The following is a 20,571-nucleotide window of genomic DNA, read 5'->3' as shown; positions in this document are numbered from 1 at the left end:
TTGTATCTACAGCCAGAAGGGAGCAGTGTGTTGAACGAGTTCAGGGGTTAAATGGAAGTATTGACAGATGGAAATAGAGGTGCCTTGGCAGAGGTTGCTATTATGGCTAAATAAGTGGGCACATGAACACTTACATTTAACTGGCACAACATTATCTTGGCAATTTAAGAAGCAGTCATGCCATTATTATAAACCACTTTTATCTACACAGATTTTCTACAAGAAAATGATTTTGAAGTCTTGATTAAAGCATGAAAAAATTAACTGAACCTCACCAACATTTGAGCACCTTTGTTAGTGACTGTTCTGCGTGATTTACCAACACTGTGTACAGTACATACATGTTGCAGCATGAGCCTTTAAGTGTGAAGTTGCCGTCGCTGCTCACGCATGCGCAGGGGTGATCGGCCGTGACTAGACATTCGGTCATACGAGCAGTGGAGGGGGGCGCTCGAGCCACGTCGGTGAAACAAATCAACGCTCCGAGGCAGATTACAAAGAGGGTGAGTGCACTAATTGCGACAGTTGCTGCGTTTTCTTTCATTTCCCGCAAACATCAGACCCGGGAGCGCAGACATTCACGCAGGACTGTACATCCTGCTGACGCGGGTAGGTCAGTCACACAAGCACAGTCCGCCATTCCCCCCTTTTTTTTTATTAAACGAAGCACGTTTTCATTGTGTGACAGAGGATTGATCTCAGTATGGTTCATGCTCATATGTGTATTTGACTGTTTTACCCGGTGTTCAGTTCAACTCCAGCCCTCGACCCTACAGCTGGATGTGCGCGCAGCGAGCTTTGGTGCAGCGTAGCCGGTTAATAACAGACACAAATCAAGCATATTCTGCAAAGACTATGCACCCACTTTTGTTTTATTAGAGAATTTTATGTCATGCATCCATTTTATTTATCATTCTTTTTTTTTAATTATCATTTATTCTAATCAGACCACCATATTAATGATTATTGACCAGGATAGACATGAATATTTGATTATAAATGATTTGTTTGATCAGTTAATGTGACTATGTGGAACTATATTAAAAATGATACAAACCTGATTTGACAATTGGATTGATTAAAAAAGAAGCTCTCTTCCAATATAGAGATGGGATATACCACATTTTTGTGTTTGATATCTACCGATATTAGTGCGATACAGTCATTTTAGACCATTTATGAATCATGAAGCCGTTAACGACACATTTCTGAGTCATTTCAAAGATATAATTCTCCAGCTGTGTATCAAATATTGTTCTCTCAAACAATGAAAAAAAAATGAACATCACTCAGCTAAAATGCATTTGCTGGTGATTTATTTAAATTTTTGCAGTCTGCATATTGAAGCATGCGTAATAAAGGCTTTTTGGATTCTATCAGATATTACATTTTATCCGATCCAGTGATTTTGACCAGTATCGGACGGATACTGACTCATACCCATACTGAGTCCCATTCCTGCTTCAATAACTACCACATATGTGGAGCATCTATTACCACAGCGGAAGCACCAAACATATAGTTAGTGGACTGCATGCGTGTTTGCAGTAGTATTGGAATTTTAAAGGTTTCTTGAATGCATCTCATTAGCTACTCCCCTGTGAACTCGGCGAGCCCCCCTTCCTCCGTATTTCAGTTCAGTGACTGTGTCAGATGGAGTGTGTGCTCCGGTCATGTGTGAACAAATCTATTGAATTAACTAATGATTCAGTACACCAAAAACAACTGCTTTACAAGTCACTAGTCACTCGTTTGTGTGTGTGTGAGTCGTGTATAACACAGTCCCTGCAGTTTCATGCAGCCGTGCAGTGATGACTCCGCCCACTTTGAGGAGGTACTAGAAAACCAACCAAACCGTGTAGAGGAGAGCTGTGCCGTGCTGAGCCACTGGGTAGTGGAAAAAGTATTGGGGATATTGAATATTTCACAGATAACCCAGATTAATATTCGAATAGTATGTTTTTGCTTTAAATGCCCGCCCCTTTTATTTAGATGAGGAACTCTTAAGTGATGTCATCCCTGTGAGTTTTGCAAAGATCACTCCCTGCTTTTGTCTTTTCTCTCAGGTCTCTGCTGCTCAGCCAGGAGCAGGAGATCCAGGGCGATGTCCACACCAGATCCTCCCCCCATTGGAGGCACCCCACGCCCAGGTCCTTCCCCTGGTCCAGGTCCCTCCCCTGGGGCAATGCTAGGCCCCAGCCCTGGACCCTCCCCAGGCTCCTCTCATAGTATGATGGGCCCCAGCCCGGGTCCTCCATCCTCTGGACACTCCCAGGCAGGACCCTCTGGATATGGCCAGGACAGCATGCACTCTCTGCACAAAGTGAGGACACCGGCAATGCTTCACTGTCCCACTGAGACACACCAGCATTCTTCAAACAAGGATGATGTGAAGATTGATTCCACAACATTACCTAAATCATCTCTGGATTTACAGGGCAGAGTCGCCGTGTTTCTATGAAATATTTATATATGTTGTAAAGAGCATATATGCACATTTATTCAATTCAATTTTTACTGAACTCAAACGATTCATCTTAATCATATCACCTTCTAACTGACTGTAACTGCAAACACAGTTAAGAGGTTTTGACTCTTATTTGACACAATTGGAATTCGACCATTGAGGGATTTTCTATGGCCGATGCAGATGCTAATTTGCCGGTTGACCCATATATTATCCCGATTTTCTTTTTTTCCCTCCGTCTGATAAAATATAAATGTGTAATGACAACATATAATGCTTTATTTCAATAACCAGTTATTAAACAACAGCGTAATGTGTGGATAGTCTTTAAAGAGTCTTTGATGCTTGGACACGATGGGGGGAGGATATCAAACCTGGGAGCTTCTGCTTCTGAGCAGCAACCAGCAAAATCTTTCCAAGTCTATACACTGGTGGTGATGGTGGTTGGTGATCTGGTGAGACTAATGAAGAATGAAAAATCATAAATCAGATGAGGTGACGAAGACTTGGTGGTGACGGGGAGGTGGAGGGTGCTCATGACAGCAGAAGGAGACAACATATGTAAGAAAAATAAGGAATGAGACGAGGCAGGCGTCAAGCAGTGTGCTTGGGACCAGCTGATAAACAGCTGATCGCACCATTGACATTTTGGGAAATTACAGCTCTGAACTGAGAGTGTATTTATTTTGCTCAATTAAGTACATTTATATCTACATCTGCTGTGTGAGTATTACATAGTAGTACATGAGTATGCAAAATATTATGTTAATTTCACTACAGAAAAGAGTGAATGACCTCTGCATTGTGGCACAGGGAAAAACTTACATATATATCAGTATTGTATCAGTTATTGGCCCACGAATTCTCGATATATCGGCATATTTGATATTGGCAAAAAAGTCCAATATCGTGCAGCCCCATTATATAATGTTATTGGTGTTTTCCCACACGTTTCCTATTAACACTGTTGGATTTCTCCACAGCCAATGGAAAGCCTGCATGAGAAGAGCATGAGTGAGGAGAGCCGCTTCAGTCAGATGAAGGGACTGTCTATGAGACAGGGCGGGCACAGTGGGATGGGCCCCCCACCCAGCCCTCTGGACCAACACTCACAAGGTAGGAACAGCACACAGATTTGTCTTGAGCAATATCATCCTTCATAGCGTTACGTAAGCCTGTGTTTTACAGTGAGTGTGATTTACTGTCGCGGTGTAGTCACAAGGGCCTGTGTTTCTACTGTGACGAGCTCTGTCATGAATGAGTCATATGCTGATTTTCAAACTGTCTGGTTTCTTTTTCTTGTGAAACGGTAAATCATGCAAATCTGGAAAAACAAAGACAGTGTTTACAGTAAGGTGTTGGCTTGGACTCAGCTGTCTGCTGTAAAACAAGACAGTCAGACAGGTTAAGCATTGTGAAATGGAGTTTAAAAGATGAATCATGATGAAATAACAGGCAGGAGGGTATGAATAAGAATCACACCTGTGGCAACAGGTGGAGGACGTAACTCTTTTCTGTTCCCTGAAAACCCAGAGGGCAGGACAGACTGTTAATACAGGTGAAAGTGCTTGAATTGTAATGCAGTGTTTTCAAGGTTTGAAAGGTGCTTGAAAATGTTTGAAATCTCATCTGTATTTCTCTCACAATAACGAGATATCTTACTAAACAGTTAAGTTCATTAGATGAAGAAATTCCTGGTAGATCAACAGTTTTTGAAACCACAGCACATTTAAAGTCACTACCTTTCTTCTCCATTCTGATGCTTGATTTGAAATTTGGCTATTGGTTGCTGCCACGTGATTGGCTCAATAGAATTAACAAGTGGCCCATAACTGTATGTGCTGTATTATAATTCTGCTATTTTGAAACACAGTCTGGGTTGTTTATAGGATAATACCAGCTCTTTTAATGTGAATAAAAAGCGTAATGATAATTTCTGAGTAGGTATATTTATACTTTTGTATATAATAAGTAATATACAACAGCAGTTACTGCAATGATAAACAGAGGAAATAATCAGCTCAGTGTTTGGTAATGCACAAAACGCACACTGAGAACAACTCACCAGAAATCCCATATCGACATATAACTGAACTAATGAAAGCTGAGTGGATTCACAAGGACAAAAAAAGGCAAAGGAGAGAGAAGAAGATAGTGAGAACATTACAGAAGCCAACTGCCATAAAACACTAAGCACAATAAACACCGTGCAGAACTTGAAAAGATTGTTCTTTGCCTGTCTGGGTCTTTAGGCTACCACTCTCCATTAGGTGGCTCTGACCATTCCAGTCCTGTCCCGTCTAATGGTCCTCCTTCTGGTCCTCTAATGCCATCATCCTCCTCTTCCTCCTCCTCTGGTGGCCCTGGCTCTGCCTCTACACCTTTAGATGTTCCAAGTGGAGATCAGCACACACTTGGTTCCGGTAATCGTCCTGGTCCACCAGGTAGCTCTGGCCCAGGACCGAGCCCTGGACCCAGTCTTGGACCCAGCATCTCCACCCTTGGATCTGGCCTTGAACCTGGGGGTCCTACTGGCCCTGGAGGTCCTGGTGGACCAACTCCCTTCAACCAGAACCAACTCCACCAACTCAGAGCCCAAATCATGGCTTATAAGATGCTGGCTCGGGGGCAGCCCCTACCAGACCACCTACAGATGGCTGTCCAAGGGAAGAGGCCGATGCCTGGGATGCAGCAGCAACAGCCCATGCCTAGTCTGGCTCCTGGGCCTGGAGGTGGTCCTGCAGGACCAGGACCAGGGCCTGGCCCAATGGGCTCAGGCTACAGTCGAGCACATGGTGAGTATGCATGGAGGAAATCTGTAATACCAGGCTACGGCTGGGTCCAAAAGACTGAGACTACTATCAAATATCCTGTGGTCTGATGGTTAATAATTGAACTCTGTTTTCAAATTATAAAAGACCTGTGTAATAAATGTACTGTTTGTACCTTATTTTGTCAGGTATGATGGGTCCTAACATGCCTCCACCAGGCCCATCAGGGACCCCAACTGGAATACAGGGACAAAACCCAAATGGACCACCCAAGTCCTGGCCTGAAGGTGTGTGACATGACTGTAAGACCATGTTAAAAACCTGCTGTGTACCTTTGTAGAACATTTAATTTGGTAGTAGAGAAAGAGAGCCGATATTTCCATCTAACTTGCACTTATTATATATAATAATTATGGTAAAAGATAAGTCAGTGGAGATGATATCGTACATTCATGGGCCATTTTTAAAGTTTTGGCAGAGTAATAGATCATAATCTCCTTTACTGCTCTTTGTGTGGTGCTCTCCTCGTCAAATTTAGTAGAATAGAATAGAATAGAATGAAATAGAAACTCAGTAACCACTCGGGCTGAACCATTTCTCACATCTGATTGCGAATTTTTCTGACATACAGTAGGTTTCAAATGCAATTTGATTTGTGATATAACTTTTTAAATCATAGTTAATGATTCAGTCGTACAGACCCTAGCGTGTTACATCTATATCACCTTCCAGGATTTATCCTCATGTTAATCTTTAGAATTCATGTAAGGGTGCCATGTGCAGTCATATATAGTATGTAGTCTAATCTACATGCAGATGTGTCCTCGGGCAAGACACTTAACCCCACGTTGTTCTTGATGGCTGTGCCGGCAGCGTGTGAATGGGTATGAAAGATGAGTGACAGAAAATGCGCTGTAGGAAATTGTGAGTGAATGTGTGTGAATGGCAAAAACTGTTTCTGTTTTGACCAAAATGCAAAAGCTCTGTCTTTGTTATGTAACAGTTTCACTGTGTTTCATGAAACATCTCCCAAGAAAACTTCAAAAATATTTTAAATCACAAATTATTCACACCCATGTTTACTCGCTACCAGTTATTACTGGGCATTGCTTTGGCACTTTATTGTCTATCATAGTTCTATCAATGGTTTAAATGCAACAGGGTTACAGAATTACAGTGGAAATACTAGACCTTTTTTTTTCTTTGACGATTCTAAAAACATCTCTCTACGTCAAACGTTTTCACTGCAGAAATTAAAGGCTGCATCAGTGGAATACTCTGGTGGCAGTGGTTACTGCTCACTGCATGTGTCCATGTCCTTGTTTCCTGTCTGTATAAAATAAAGGCAGATAAGCCAAAGGTTATAGTTTGCTGTTGCAGTTTCAAGTTTGTTATGATTGCTTTGAGGATAGGTGTACTGGTATCCATCCATCCCATATATGAAACTCTGTCATATACTGTAGACTGCAGTGGTATTTACAGCAGTATGATTTCTGCTTACTTCCTGGCCTTCCAGGTCCTTTGGTAAATGCAGCAGCCCCTTCAAACACACCACAAAAGCTGATCCCCCCACAACCCACTGGCCGACCCTCTCCTGCGCCCCCTTCCGTTCCCCCTGCTGCCTCCCCAGTAATGCCTCCGCAGACACAGTCCCCTGGTCAGCCAGTACAACCTACTCCCATGATGCCTTACCATGCCAAGCAGAATCGCATTACCCCCATTCAAAAACCCTGCGGCCTCGACCCAGTGGAGATACTGCAGGAGAGGGAGTACAGGTATGTGATGGCCTTTGGGGATGCAGCTTTCTTCTCGTTTAGCTTTTCTGCTTTGATTGTTTCCATTATGACACAATGTGGATTTAGCTGTTGACAGCTGATTATTTTAGTTACACTATAATAAACTCTTAAAGTGATAGATCAGGTTTTTTTGAAGTTTGGGTCTAGGAGGAATTGATATAACAACATGGCTGCCACCAGGAAAACAAGGAAAAACTGATTCTAGCTACCAAACAAAAGGCTCACTTGATGAAATCTACACCTGCCTTAGTCTATAATATCTTTTCCTGCTGGAAACTAGAGTCTGTACACTGCTTACTGCTCACCAAAGTCCCTAGAGAAAATCAGTGGTTTTACTGCCTTCATCAATAAGGTCAAATGTGATATCTTGTGACTTTTTTTGCTCCCTCTCTAGAGGTGCAGTGCACAGTGCATCCTCACATTTGATTTGACCGAGATGTTTATGCCGGATGCCCTTCCTGATGCAACCCTTCCATTTATCCGGGCTTGGCACTAGCCTCCCTGTGGCTTGGGTCAATTAACAATAAGGGTACATTGCTCAGGTGTAACCCAGCCTTTGACTTGAATCAGCAACCCTTCTGTCACAAGCCAAGTTCTCTTTTTTCTTGAATGTGATATTTTGTGACTTAATTGTTTGAAATCCTTGAAATTACACAAGTGACACAAACTCAACAAAGGAGGCAGAGGTAGAGCAGCAGCTATTGTGTCCCTGCAAGGTAAAACACTGATTTTCTCAATGGACTTTTGGTGTTTCCAAACGTCAGTTTTTCAGACAGAGTGAGCAGACGGGAGGAGGAGTGGAGAGTATTGGTTGCGATGTATCTTGCCATATTAAGACACCATATTTCTTTATTTTTTTGACAACTTTATTAATGGCTATCAAAAAATAATTCAAACTGTATTATCACCGGAATATTAGCATTGCTTTGCTGCTGTACACTTTATCATTTTGACAGATGTGGAGCATGCTATTGCTATTAGCAGATTAATGAAGAAGAAATCATAATATCTGAGTCTATCTTTACTTCCTCAGGTTACAGGCTCGTATCACTCATCGTATCGCTGAACTGGAGAACCTGCCTGGTTCTCTTGCCGGTGATTTACGTACCAAAGCAACAATTGAGCTTAAAGCTCTTCGACTGCTTAACTTCCAGAGACAGGTACTGTGCATATAATATGATCTATACCTTCACCTTTAAATTTCGTCCACCATGAATTAAAGACTCTTGCATTCCACAGCTGCGTCAAGAGGTGGTGGTGTGCATGCGCCGTGACACAGCTCTGGAGACGGCCCTCGATCCCAAGGCCTACAAGCGTAGCAAGCGTCAGTCTCTGCGAGAGGCCCGCATCACAGAGAAACTGGAGAAACAGCAGAAGATTGAGCAAGAGCGCAAACGCCGGCAGAAGCATCAGGTAGAGGACTAAAGGCAGCTGTGACCTTAAAAGTTAAAAGTTAAAAGTTAAAAGTTGTTCTTATTGCTTTCTCTTTTGTGTCCAACTCCCAATTTCCTACTTGAACTCCAGGAATACCTCAACAGCATCCTCCAGCACGCCAAAGACTTCAAAGAGTACCACCGCTCGATAACAGGCAAAATTCAGAAACTGACCAAAGCCGTGGCCACCTACCACGCCAACACTGAGCGAGAGCAGAAGAAGGAGAATGAGCGTATCGAGAAAGAGAGGATGAGGAGGCTCATGGTAAGAAGGAAACCATGCAGACACAGTTATACAAGCGTGCACAAACACACTTAACAGCAGACACTCCCTCCAAATACTGTGTTTCTCCCCAGGCCGAGGATGAGGAGGGCTACCGTAAACTGATTGACCAGAAGAAGGACAAACGTCTGGCCTATCTGCTGCAGCAAACTGACGAGTATGTCGCCAACCTCACTGAGCTGGTCCGAGCTCACAAGGCCGCACAGGCTCTCAAAGAAAAGAAGAAGAAGAAGAAGAAAAAGAAGAAGGTAAAGAAAACTGGGAGACATAAAGATGTCTGATTTATGAGACGTTTATGATTTATTGTCCCATAATGAGTTGCACTGTACATGTTATTTCTGACTCAGTTGTGATCTGTATTGTAGTTGGAGAACGCTGAAGGTCAGACTCCTGCCTTGGGCCCTGATGGAGAGGTGAGCTGCTGCCGAAACTGTAGTGATGGCAAAGCTTTATAGACGTGAGAATTGTTAACTCTGTACACATAAATAGTTAAAGTATACGGTCGGTTCACAGCCGCTCTTTTGTTCTTTTGAATATGCATGGTTCCCATAGCAAAACTGATTGATTGCTTTGTTGCTTTCTGTGGTCTCCAAAGTGAGTTCCCGTAAACACTGCGCAGATCAAATTTCACACATAGCATTCAGGGGGTAGTGTTCCTTTTTTTTTAACTGTTGTCATGGCAATAAAAGTAGACACTGCCACTTTGTTCTGTGCTCCCACAATGATTTTTGTTTACTGTTGCTGTGCAACTTTTTGATCAATTGAATTTCATTGGGCACATAAACCGTTTAAAAGCCTCTGCTTCATGCAACAATGTCTGAATGAAAGCAGTGAGCAGTGTGTGGCCTTCAGTCACCGTCACCTGTTTCATTCATTGGTTAAAGAAAGTCAGAATAACTAACTGTGTTGCAAAAATACTAATTTATCCACTGTATTAAAGCTACTGTATGTTTGCTTGATGTAATTTGAATCAAAAGATAAAAGTCCAGACGTTAACTGGCATCCTCCCCCTGCAGCCTCTGGATGAAACAAGTCAGATGAGTGACCTGCCTGTGAAGGTCATCCATGTGGACAGTGGAAACATCCTGACAGGGGTGGATGCACCTAAAGCTGGACAGTTGGACACTTGGCTGGAGATGAACCCTGGGTGAGGCTTGAGAGAGAGAGAATGACTTGTGAATATGAAGTGGTTGCCATGTTGGAAAAAGAAGGTGTTTGGCTGAATTCCTGCATCTCTGCATTGGAGTGTCATCAGCTGGTTTGAGTCTTAGTTGGAATTGTTGTAATAATAAGCCGAAGCTACAGGATGTCGCATCATTGAGAGAAAGGTCAAATGTAGAGTTTCATTTGCACATTATTAAAATACTCATGATTTGGCATCACAGCTCTCGGTCCTCAGCTCGTCTCTTGAGTTGAACATAGACAGATTCACTGGATTTATTGCTCTTGTCAGTATTATTCACTCTGTTTTAGACTCTTTCCTTTTTTAAGGTTTCTTTGCGATATAAGAAGTTTTTTATCAGTGCTGCAGAACTGGGACTGCAGGTCAGTTCCCAGTTTCATTCAGATTTAGTTATGAGGTTGTAAAAAAAAATCCAATAATAGGCACAGAAGTGTCACTCTCTTTAAGGTCACTAGATTTATATTATACTAAAAGGTTAAAAGTCCTACCTACTGTACCTTTAATGCTACATACTGTGATGACGATCAGATGTTACACATGTTTAGGTAGCTAAATGTAAGTTAAATATGAATAACTTCAGTGTAAACATACAGTTTATGCAGATTTACTAACTCTCAGTGTGTTTGTGTTGTGACCAGCTATGAGGTGGCTCCCCGTTCGGACAGTGAAGACAGCGAAGAGGAGGAAGAGGAAGAGGCCAGTTACTTTGTTCGATGTGTTTGAATCACCTCTCACAGCCGCTGCTTCTCATGACAAACTGTTGTTTCCATTGTCTTTCAGGAGGAGGAAGAAGAGCCGCAGCCTTCGTCGACTGCAGTGGAGGAGAAGAAGAAAATAACGGACCCTGACTGTGAGGACGTGTCGGAAGTAGATGTTCGACACATCATTGAGTGAGTGCAAAGATTGAAGGATACAATTTAATAATTTGTGTTCTTCTGTACACCCAAGAAACAATACTTATACCCCAGTGTTTTTGATGTTTCCTCTTCAGAAATGCGAAGCAGGACGTGGATGATGAGTATAGTGGCGCAGCCTTTGCTCGAGGGCTACAGTCTTATTACTCAGTGGCTCATGCTGTGACAGAGAAGGTGGAGAAACAGTCCAGTTTGTTAATAAATGGACAACTTAAACAGTATCAGGTAAAAAAAAAAACCACACCATGCAGAAAGAAATGTTTGATTAGCTGCAGTCAGTCAGTACACATGAATTTTCACTTTCAGGTTAAAGGTCTGGAGTGGCTCGTTTCCCTCTACAACAACAACCTGAATGGGATCCTGGCAGACGAGATGGGTTTGGGAAAGACCATCCAGACCATCGCTCTCATCACTTACCTCATGGAGCACAAGCGTCTCAATGGACCCTACCTCATCATTGTACCCCTCTCGTGAGCTAAATCTATTCGTGTCTGTTTTTGTTCTCCACCATGAAGTCCCTTTAAATAGGTAGAGCCTGAACTGCTGAATGAAAACTGAGCCGTGTTTTATTGACAGAACTCTTTCTAACTGGGTGTACGAGTTTGACAAATGGGCACCAACAGTTGTCAAAGTGTCCTACAAGGTTAGTTTTTGCAGTTCACTATAAAGAATCTTGTGGCTTGCTTATTTTCTTGTGTTGATGGAGATACTGTTTTGTTTTTGTTGTTTTTCCCTTTTGTAATCTGTGATTTCTGTTTTTGGCTGTCAGGGATCTCCTGCTGCCAGAAGAGCCTTCGTTCCCCAGCTACGTAGTGGAAAATTTAACGTTTTGCTCACCACCTACGAGTACATCATCAAGGATAAACAAGTACTAGCCAAGGTGAGATGAGGTGAACAAACAAACACAAGCAGAAGAACACATAACAACAGTCAAACATCATGTAAACCTTTCTCTGTTCCCGTGTACACATGCTTGCACTGAGATCGTGTTGCTTTTATTTTGCTAATTATTTGCCTTTGCTTGACTTTTTCTTTGTTTGTTAGTTTTTTTGTGTGTTTTTTTCATTATCATTACTCCAATTCCCAAAGTGCTCCAAAAGTGTTTCATCCTGGCCAATCTGACCTCCTTCTGTGCTGCATCTCAGTCCTCTCTCCTAGGTCCTGCCACATTCTGACACCGCCTGTAAACCACATCTCCCTCTGTCGTCTGTGGCCATGTTGCTGCCATGCACTCATGTAGTCATATATGCTTCCTGACTGTGCTGCCAGGTGGGTATTGTAGTTCAGGCAAGGGTTTCCCCACATGGTGGACCGAGCCCGTTTGGGATATGAGGACAAAATGGAGAAGATATTCTCCATTTGAGCACTTTCCTATTTTATTTTATTTTTTTTGTAATTGAATGGGCAGAATCATACTCTATAAAAAGATGTACCTAGTCTTCCAGTTTGAAAAGTAAAGCCCAGGAAGAAGAATGGAGAAGCAGTTAGCCACCTGTTTCCAAAAGAACAGAGTGTCGATGACAGTCTATGGGAAAATGAGATGCTGATAACATCAGCAAATGTTTTCCCTGAGGAGTTAATGACTAGAATTTAGGTCTTCTCTAAAAGCACATGATGCCAAGTTTGGAAATGATGTTCCCATTTAGAGGAAAATAGATGATAAAATAGATGCATGGCACACACCAGTTATTAAAAACTGTCATGGTGCCAGTCAAATTGTCACTCTTGTTGCTTCAAAACAAGAGTTTGTTTTTCAACTGGAAGACTGGGCAGTGTCAGTGAAGCATTAGACTGACCGCTTCATCCAAATGTTCTCCTCTCCTTATGTCTTCCCCGTCAGATACGTTGGAAGTACATGATCGTTGATGAGGGCCACCGTATGAAGAACCACCACTGTAAACTAACCCAGGTTCTGAACACTCACTACCTTGCCCCACGGCGAGTCCTTTTGACAGGGACACCATTGCAGAACAAGTTGCCCGAGCTCTGGGCACTGCTCAACTTCCTCCTGCCTACCATCTTCAAGAGTTGTAGCACGTTCGAGCAGTGGTTCAACGCTCCCTTTGCCATGACTGGAGAGAAGGTGTGCTGGACTCAGTCATCGCTACATGCCTGTTTAACAATGCAGTCTGCATGTGCTGCTTGTGATTTGTCTCTTTGTGTTTTACAGATGCCAAATATTTCTCTTTCTCTTCAGGTGGATCTTAACGAAGAGGAGACCATCTTGATCATCCGCCGTCTCCACAAAGTGCTTCGCCCCTTCTTGCTGCGCAGGTTAAAGAAGGAAGTGGAGGCGCAGCTTCCAGAGAAGGCACGGCACAGTAGACGGACGACCATAGATACATGTTCACACACAAGAGGAGTTCATAATGGATAAGAAAACACGAAGAGAAACAGAGAGATGCGTCATGTCTGACCTCTTATGTGTCTTTTAAAAGTTGAATGCATCTCTCCTCTCTGGCAGGTGGAGTACGTGATCAAGTGTGACATGTCCTCTCTTCAGAGAGTGTTGTACAGACACATGCAGGCCAAGGGAGTTCTTCTTACTGACGGATCAGAGAAAGATAAGAAGGTGTGAAGTCTAATTTTGGTTTAGCTCGTCTGGTTTTAGACCACAGTTTGTGCACCATGGTTTTTCAAAAGTATAGCAACATGTGTCACACTATATATATAGAGTCTGAAATTAAAGCAACCGTTTTTATTTGCTTTGGTTTGGCTACCGTTGATCAGCGAGTATATAGATATATAGAGAGTATTTTTTTGATGATGCTTTAAACTGAGTATTGGTTACCTGTGCTTTTAATGTTGTACATTTCATCTTACTCTGTTTACCAGGGTAAAGGAGGCACAAAGACGCTGATGAACACCATCATGCAGCTAAGGAAGATCTGCAACCACCCTTACATGTTCCAGCAGATAGAGGTACCACTGAGGAGCACAGGGCAGGAATACTTTGCCTCTGGTTGTTTGTTTCACCAAATCCGACACTGTTTTTGCAGGAATCCTTTTCTGAACATTTAGGATTCTCTGGTGGGATAGTCCAGGGGTGAGTGTGAATTATTCTTTAGGCCAAGCACCATTTCCCCTCCCTTTTTCTCTCTCTCACTTGCACACACACACAAACACACACTGGACTTGTAATCCTCTCATTTCCAGAGCTGACCTGTATCGGGCATCGGGAAAGTTTGAGGTGTTGGATCGTATCCTGCCCAAACTGAGAGCGACAAACCACAAAGTTCTGCTCTTCTGTCAGATGACTTCACTCATGACCATTATGGAGGACTACTTTGCCTACCGCAGCTTCAAGTACCTGCGTCTAGATGGTTAGACGGTGTTCGTTACCGTGTCTTGCAGCGCTTGTGTGTCAGTCAGTGCCATTTTTCTCATCATCCCATCTGTGTTTCTTCTCTTTTTATTTCCACCTCCCTGACACCACAGGCACCACAAAGGCGGAAGACAGAGGGATGTTACTAAAGACGTTCAATGAACCAGAATCAGAGTACTTTATCTTCCTCCTGAGTACAAGAGCTGGAGGTCTAGGCCTCAACCTGCAGTCTGCTGACACCGTGGTCATCTTCGACTCCGACTGGAACCCACATCAGGTGAGATGCACGTTCAACATGCATTTATTTTTTAATTACACAAGGCACCATTTAAGAAAACCAAGCTGGTGTGTTTAGCACCTGGAGGCTCGTTTATGCCCAACACTTACTATACAACTAATAAAAGACTTGAACGTGGTATTTGGGGATGCATGCCCACAAGCCTCATTTAAAACCAGAGTTAAGGAGAAGAATGGGAAGCTTCTTCCAGCTCTGCAGTCAACTCTCCAGTCACTACTTATAACCTGAAATAATACTCATGCATCACACAGCTGGTTTTGAGATACTGTACTATGCACCTTTTAAGAGGAGTGACCTTCAAACTCGAGGTGTTCATTTCCCCTGGTGATTTTAAAGCTCTCTGAACATAGTTGCATGGTAACTGTTTCTGTGGATTGTGTTTCTGGTTCTCTGGCCTCTCTTGAAAAAGAGATCTTAGTCTCAATAAGGCTGCCTGTTTTAAAGTCTAAAGTAATAAATTAAAAAGTACAGCAAATAATTATGTCAGAGCTCCACAGTATTGTATGTAATATGCAAAATATGAGACAAAGAAAACAGCTCTTTAGACTATAATAAGTGTAAGACATTCTCCTTAAATTGAGTGCGGGATGACATTACACTACTACAGAATACTACTCTGAGTAATCTGATATACGAGTGTACTATTGTGTTTGCAGGATCTGCAGGCTCAGGACAGAGCTCACCGTATTGGTCAACAGAATGAGGTGCGTGTGCTCCGTCTCTGTACTGTCAACAGCGTGGAGGAGAAAATCTTGGCCGCTGCCAAGTACAAATTGAACGTGGACCAGAAAGTCATCCAGGCAGGCATGTTTGATCAGAAGTCTTCCAGCCACGAGCGTAGGGCCTTCCTACAGGCCATCCTGGAGCATGAGGAGCAAGACGAGGTCTGGGGACAAGAAGTGTGTCTACGCATAAATGTGTGTGCGTGCGTGCACCAGCGACACCCAATTTCAAAGATTGTGCTTTCTTATGCTCTGCTTGCCAATATGTGCCAATTGTATTCAGGAGGAGGACGAGGTTCCAGATGATGAGACGGTCAACCAGATGATCGCGAGGAGTGAGGACGAGTTTGACCAGTTCATGGTAAAGAGGTGATAGCTCAGGCTTCCAGCCTGCACTGAGTGTAATTAAATCTTTGATTGATTTGATTTTTTTTCTCTTCATCATCTTCATCCCGAAGCGTATGGACCTAGACCGGCGGCGAGAGGAGGCTCGAAATCCGCGGAGAAAACCTCGTCTGATGGAGGAGGATGAGCTGCCCACTTGGATCATGAAAGATGACGCCGAGGTGGAGCGGCTGACCTGCGAGGAGGAGGAGGAGAAAATGTTTGGACGAGGGTCTCGGCAGCGAAAAGAAGTGGACTACAGCGACTCTCTGACCGAGAAGCAGTGGCTCAAGGTTGTTAGCCATATGGGTGAAGTTTGGGAGACAGATGACGGAATATTAACTAAATCCAAAAGCCAAGAAGACAAATCTTTCTTTCTTTCTGTACTAAAATTTACTTTTATCACTTTTATTACCCCGAGCAGGCAATAGAGGAGGGTACACTGGAGGAGATTGAGGAAGAGGTACGACACAAAAAGACGACCCGCAAGAGGAAGAGAGATCGTGACATAGATCTTCCCGGTCCCTCCTCCTCGTCGGGGGGACGAGGACGAGGGGACAAAGACGATGACGGGAAGAGACAGAGGAAGAGGGGGCGACCTCCTGCTGAGAAACTTTCCCCAAATCCACCTGCACTCACAAAGAAGATGAGGAAGATTGTGGACGCTGTCATCAAATACAAAGACAGGTAGCAGCAGTGAGCTTTGGTTGTTGTCTGTGACGAAATGTGTGTGAACATGCAATAGGCACATCGTCACTTCCCTCTCTGTGGGTGTTTCTTTTACTGATATTAAGTGTGGAGCAAGATTCTTGACACACACCACTACTACTCACACCACCGTTTGAGTTGATTTCACAACTCACTGACTTGATCCGCACAGTTTTTATTTCTTTTTCAGACTTAAAATTTGCATCTGTTCCACAATTATGGCCTTTACCATGTACCAGGCAAATGGTACATGGTAAATAATAATAATAATGATAATGACTGCATTAGGCATCAGTGTGATTCCTCTTTCTGTTAAATCTCGGCACCATTTATTGACATTTTGAACTTTCTGTTGTGAAAATGTTACTTCTCTATTTTTTCAGGTCAGTTAAAGGAAGAGAAGTGAACGTAGTTAGTGATTTATAAGAAACTGAAAAAACTTCCAGATTACATTACCTTTTGTTGTTGTTTTTTCCCCTTAAACTGTAAACACAAAATCAAACCCATCAACCTGTTTTCCTCTCACTAAAACACTGGAGTTTAAATAATGATAGTTTATTGCCATTATTAATATATGATTTAGCTGTTAGATTTGTTTACAAGTTTACTTGTACAAATCTGCCCCTTTTGTGACCTGTTCCACTGCATGGTGGTGACCTTTTTCTGTGGCAGAAGTGGAAGAAGCTAAACTAACTAACTACTAACTCATACTTTTGTAAGGTTTTGCAAAACGAGCCAGTTTGCTGAAAATCGGTGACCAGTTCAGACCGGATCTGAATCCAAAGACTTAAGGAGGATCTGTTCATGCATTTAGATACAATTAGATTATGATAAGATTAGACTGAGATGTTAATAATGTGTTTTTGTTACTCCTGCTGATTTCATGATTCCCTGCAGCACCAGTGGGCGTCACCTGAGTGAAGTGTTCATCCAGCTGCCGTCACGGAAAGAGCTGCCCGAGTACTACGAGCTGATCCGCAAGCCTGTGGACTTCAGGAAGATCAAGGTGAGGATCATTCCAAACAGATGAAAGCACTCTGTCGCTAATACATTTACAGGTAATAAAAACATTTTATTCATCCTTAATATAGTCAGGAAAGTCCCATTACACTATACACAATCTCTTCCTCTAGGGAGTCCTGGTCAAGAAAACAGCAACAAATAGTACAAACAGTTACGGAGATAAAACAATTTCACATATAATAAAGTAAAGTGCAGAAGTATACAGGCCATACCAACAAGATCCTAAATCCGAACCCCTCAAAAAGGCAAAAAGTGTTTCTTTATTTTTTGATTATCTATAAATTATTATACATGACTTTAATCCAACAACAGGAGAGGATTAGGAGTCATCGCTACCGGAGTCTGGGTGACCTGGAGAGAGACGTCATGCTGCTCTTCCAGAACGCTCAGACCTTCAACCTGGAAGGATCGCTGGTGAGACACACCTGCTCGCTCATTCATTCATTCATTCATTCATTCATTCATTCATCCATTTCTGCCCCTTTATTTGGGAAACTCTGAGGTTTATTGGATAGGTAAGAATTGCCAGGCAGTTGCTGGTGTTACTGGTGTTACCTGTATGTACGTACATGGTTACAATGATTCTAAGCAGCTGTTTTCTCCCATGTTCCTCTGATGTGAGCAGATTTATGAAGACTCCATCGTCCTCCAGTCGGTGTTCACCAGTTTGAGGCAGAAGATCGAGAAGGAGGAGGAAAGTGAGGGGGAGGAGAGCGAAGATGAAGAGGAGGAGCAGGACGAAGGATCGGAGTCTGAAAGTGAGTGGGCTGCGTTTGTGAAGCACTTTCTCTGTCTCTGTGATCACTCAAACACTTTGTGTTGAAGCATCTGTTTATTTATCACTCCTATTCGTGTCAGCGCCACAGGAGAACAGTGTAATTTTTAAACGCTTTAGTTTGTAGTCGTCAGCCAGTGACTTCATCTCATTTTGTTTGGACTGTAAGAAACTGTGTCTGTGTCCAGCTCGCTCAGTGAAAGTGAAGATCCGTCTGGGGAGGAAGGATAAAGGTGCAGATCGGGGGAAGGGACGCAGCAGACGGACAGGACGCACCAGAGCCAAGCCTGTCGTCAGTGACGACGACTCTGAGGACGAGCAGGAAGAGGTAGATCATTGCTGCATGTGCTACAACAAAAGTGTGGTTTTCAAACTAAAGATAAAATTAAGAAATCGGTACAAGTTCTTCACCCACCATAGTGACATAAAGTGAGTTTTTTCTTAGTTTATACTGGTGTGTTCTTTTCATACGTATTGCAGCCGCGTACATCCTTAACATGAAGATAGACTTTGAATTTAAACTTGAATTTTCATTCTTTACCATCCCGATTTTTTCTTTTAAATGTGGTGTCAGAAATGTGGAATAATAATAATTCATATGTCAAGCTTCCCTTTTCTAGACATTTCTCTTCTTGCCCTTTTTCTAGGAGCGATCCCCCAGTGCTACTGATGAAGAGTCTTAAACTGTGCTGTGTCATGGAAGACAAGAGGGATAAAGGGACATTCCACTAATTCACCGAGCACCGTGTATACAGTAAATACAAAAACATGCCTCCGTCAACTCCATCCCCCCTTAAATTCAAATTCCAGAGGAGTAAAATACAAGGTTCCCAGTACGATAAACTAAACAATATCATCATATAAAAGACTAGTTTATAAAGCAGTGAATACATCACTGCATTAAATTGCTTTAACACATTTACAGATCATGAAAAATCCAGTGTTATGTTGCAATATTCAATATAACAAATACAGTGTTATAATCGTGACAAATCGTGAAACACCAACTTTTGTGCAGAAAACAAGACACTTGAGGAAGTTACTTTATGCATTTCCTGAAATTGATAATCCACAGATTGATCCTTAGTGACGATAATCAATTAAATACATACATTAAAAACATACATGTTTATATTCTGTTGATAAAGCTAGATGTTACAAATACTACATGTTTTACGTAGATATTTCATTTCCTAGGAAACCAACACAATTACTTTTCTTTTTTTCTTTTTTGCACAAACTACCAAAACGTGATGAAAATGAACCAGTAAGTGAAGTAAACAGCGTTGAATATAATCAGAGGTGACCTGATGTTTCAATCACAGCGCATCACATACTGAGTGTTTACGGTGGAAATGAAAGCAGCGGTGTTTGCACAAAGTGACGTCTCAGCAGCTCTTCAGGAACTCACCACAGTTTTTTGATTGAGGTTTAAGTCGTGTCCAGCTCGCTCATGAACATTACGGTACAGCATAAAAACACACTACTCTCTCCTCCTTGCTGCTGCTGCTGCTGCTGCTGCTGCGTACCTGTTATACTTCTAGTATGAGCACTTATAACTGTTGATTGTAGACTTAAAGAATCACGAGGTTGTATTTCATCGACGAGTACTGTAACTTTACTTGCTTCCCCTCCTGTTATCGTATGAGTAGTGATTTTAGGATTTCAGAATTGTTTGATGTACCTCAGCACTTTTTTCTTTTTGGATTCTATAATTTTTTTCGATTTGAAGACAAAGGACCAGAGGGACAGTGGCTCTTCTCTGCTTGTGAATGCCTGTTGGCTGTACGGTGTTGGATATACTGTTTTCTTTTTTTAAAAGTCCATGCACGTGTGTTCAGCCCGCCAGTTTATTACTGTACTTTATTTCCCCTTACGTTTACGGTTTACTAGAATGAACGTACAACCAAAGTATCGCCATTTTTGCCACTAAATTATTGACTTGTCTGTTGTGTTGTGTCATTATCGCTGGAACTTCACAATGTAACAATAAACTACAGTTAAAGTGAAAGCTGTTTGTTTGATGTGCTGAAGTAAAACAGTAGACTAATGAAACATAAACACATTTAACTATAACTGAAATGCTTGTTGTTCAACCAAAACAAGAGGCTTCCTAAATGCATCTTAGTTTTTGTTTGTGATGCATAAATGAGAGCCACACAGCGGTATAGTAGCTGGCACTGTTGCCTCACAGCAAGAAGGTCATGGGTTTGAAACCCAGTTCAACTCAGGGTCTTTCTGTGTAGAGTTTGCATGTTCTCCCCGTGTGTGCATGAGCTTTCTCCCGGTTCTCTGGTTAATCGGTCACTGTAAATTGACAGAGTGAATGATTGTTTGTCTCAGTGTGTTGTCACTGGGATATTGTGTACCCCAACTTTCGCCCTATGTCAGCTGGGATTTGCTCCAGTTCCCCGCAACCCTCATGTGGAGGATAAAGTGGTCGAAGATGAGTAGATGGATGGGTGTTACTTTTTTAAGTCATTAACCCT

The 20,571-nt window shown here is 42.4% G+C and overlaps 1 protein-coding gene across 5 annotated transcripts; it reads left to right on the top strand.

Moving 5' to 3' along the window:
- The first annotated feature begins 411 nt into the window (after positions 1 to 411).
- Positions 412 to 20,093, top strand: LOC131467023 (transcription activator BRG1). 5 transcript variants are annotated; one of them, XM_058640702.1, is made up of 34 exons: positions 412 to 503; positions 2,067 to 2,323; positions 3,451 to 3,583; positions 4,720 to 5,262; positions 5,427 to 5,525; positions 6,755 to 7,013; positions 8,068 to 8,194; positions 8,274 to 8,447; positions 8,559 to 8,732; positions 8,825 to 8,998; positions 9,116 to 9,163; positions 9,767 to 9,897; positions 10,572 to 10,629; positions 10,714 to 10,823; positions 10,925 to 11,072; positions 11,154 to 11,317; positions 11,424 to 11,490; positions 11,617 to 11,727; positions 12,688 to 12,930; positions 13,045 to 13,158; positions 13,312 to 13,419; positions 13,683 to 13,769; positions 13,847 to 13,893; positions 14,004 to 14,170; positions 14,286 to 14,449; positions 15,127 to 15,354; positions 15,476 to 15,553; positions 15,651 to 15,869; positions 16,001 to 16,263; positions 17,182 to 17,290; positions 17,620 to 17,721; positions 17,933 to 18,065; positions 18,271 to 18,410; positions 18,730 to 20,093. In XM_058640702.1, exons 2-34 carry the CDS (start codon positions 2,105 to 2,107, stop codon positions 18,763 to 18,765), a joined length of 4,977 nt encoding a protein of 1,658 aa, XP_058496685.1. In that variant the 5' UTR covers positions 412 to 503; positions 2,067 to 2,104; the 3' UTR covers positions 18,766 to 20,093. The 5 variants fall into 5 exon arrangements, with proteins under 5 accessions (XP_058496685.1, XP_058496684.1, XP_058496683.1 ...); XM_058640701.1 differs by having other exon boundaries at positions 15,998 to 16,263; XM_058640700.1 differs by having other exon boundaries at positions 15,127 to 15,387.
- Positions 20,094 to 20,571: the final 478 nt, after the last annotated feature.

This window comes from Solea solea, chromosome 10, assembly GCF_958295425.1.
Source record: "Solea solea chromosome 10, fSolSol10.1, whole genome shotgun sequence".
NCBI classification, from domain to species: domain Eukaryota; kingdom Metazoa; phylum Chordata; class Actinopteri; order Pleuronectiformes; family Soleidae; genus Solea; species Solea solea.
Note: the sequence above shows the minus strand (reverse complement) of the source record. Positions and strands in the feature narration are given on the sequence as shown.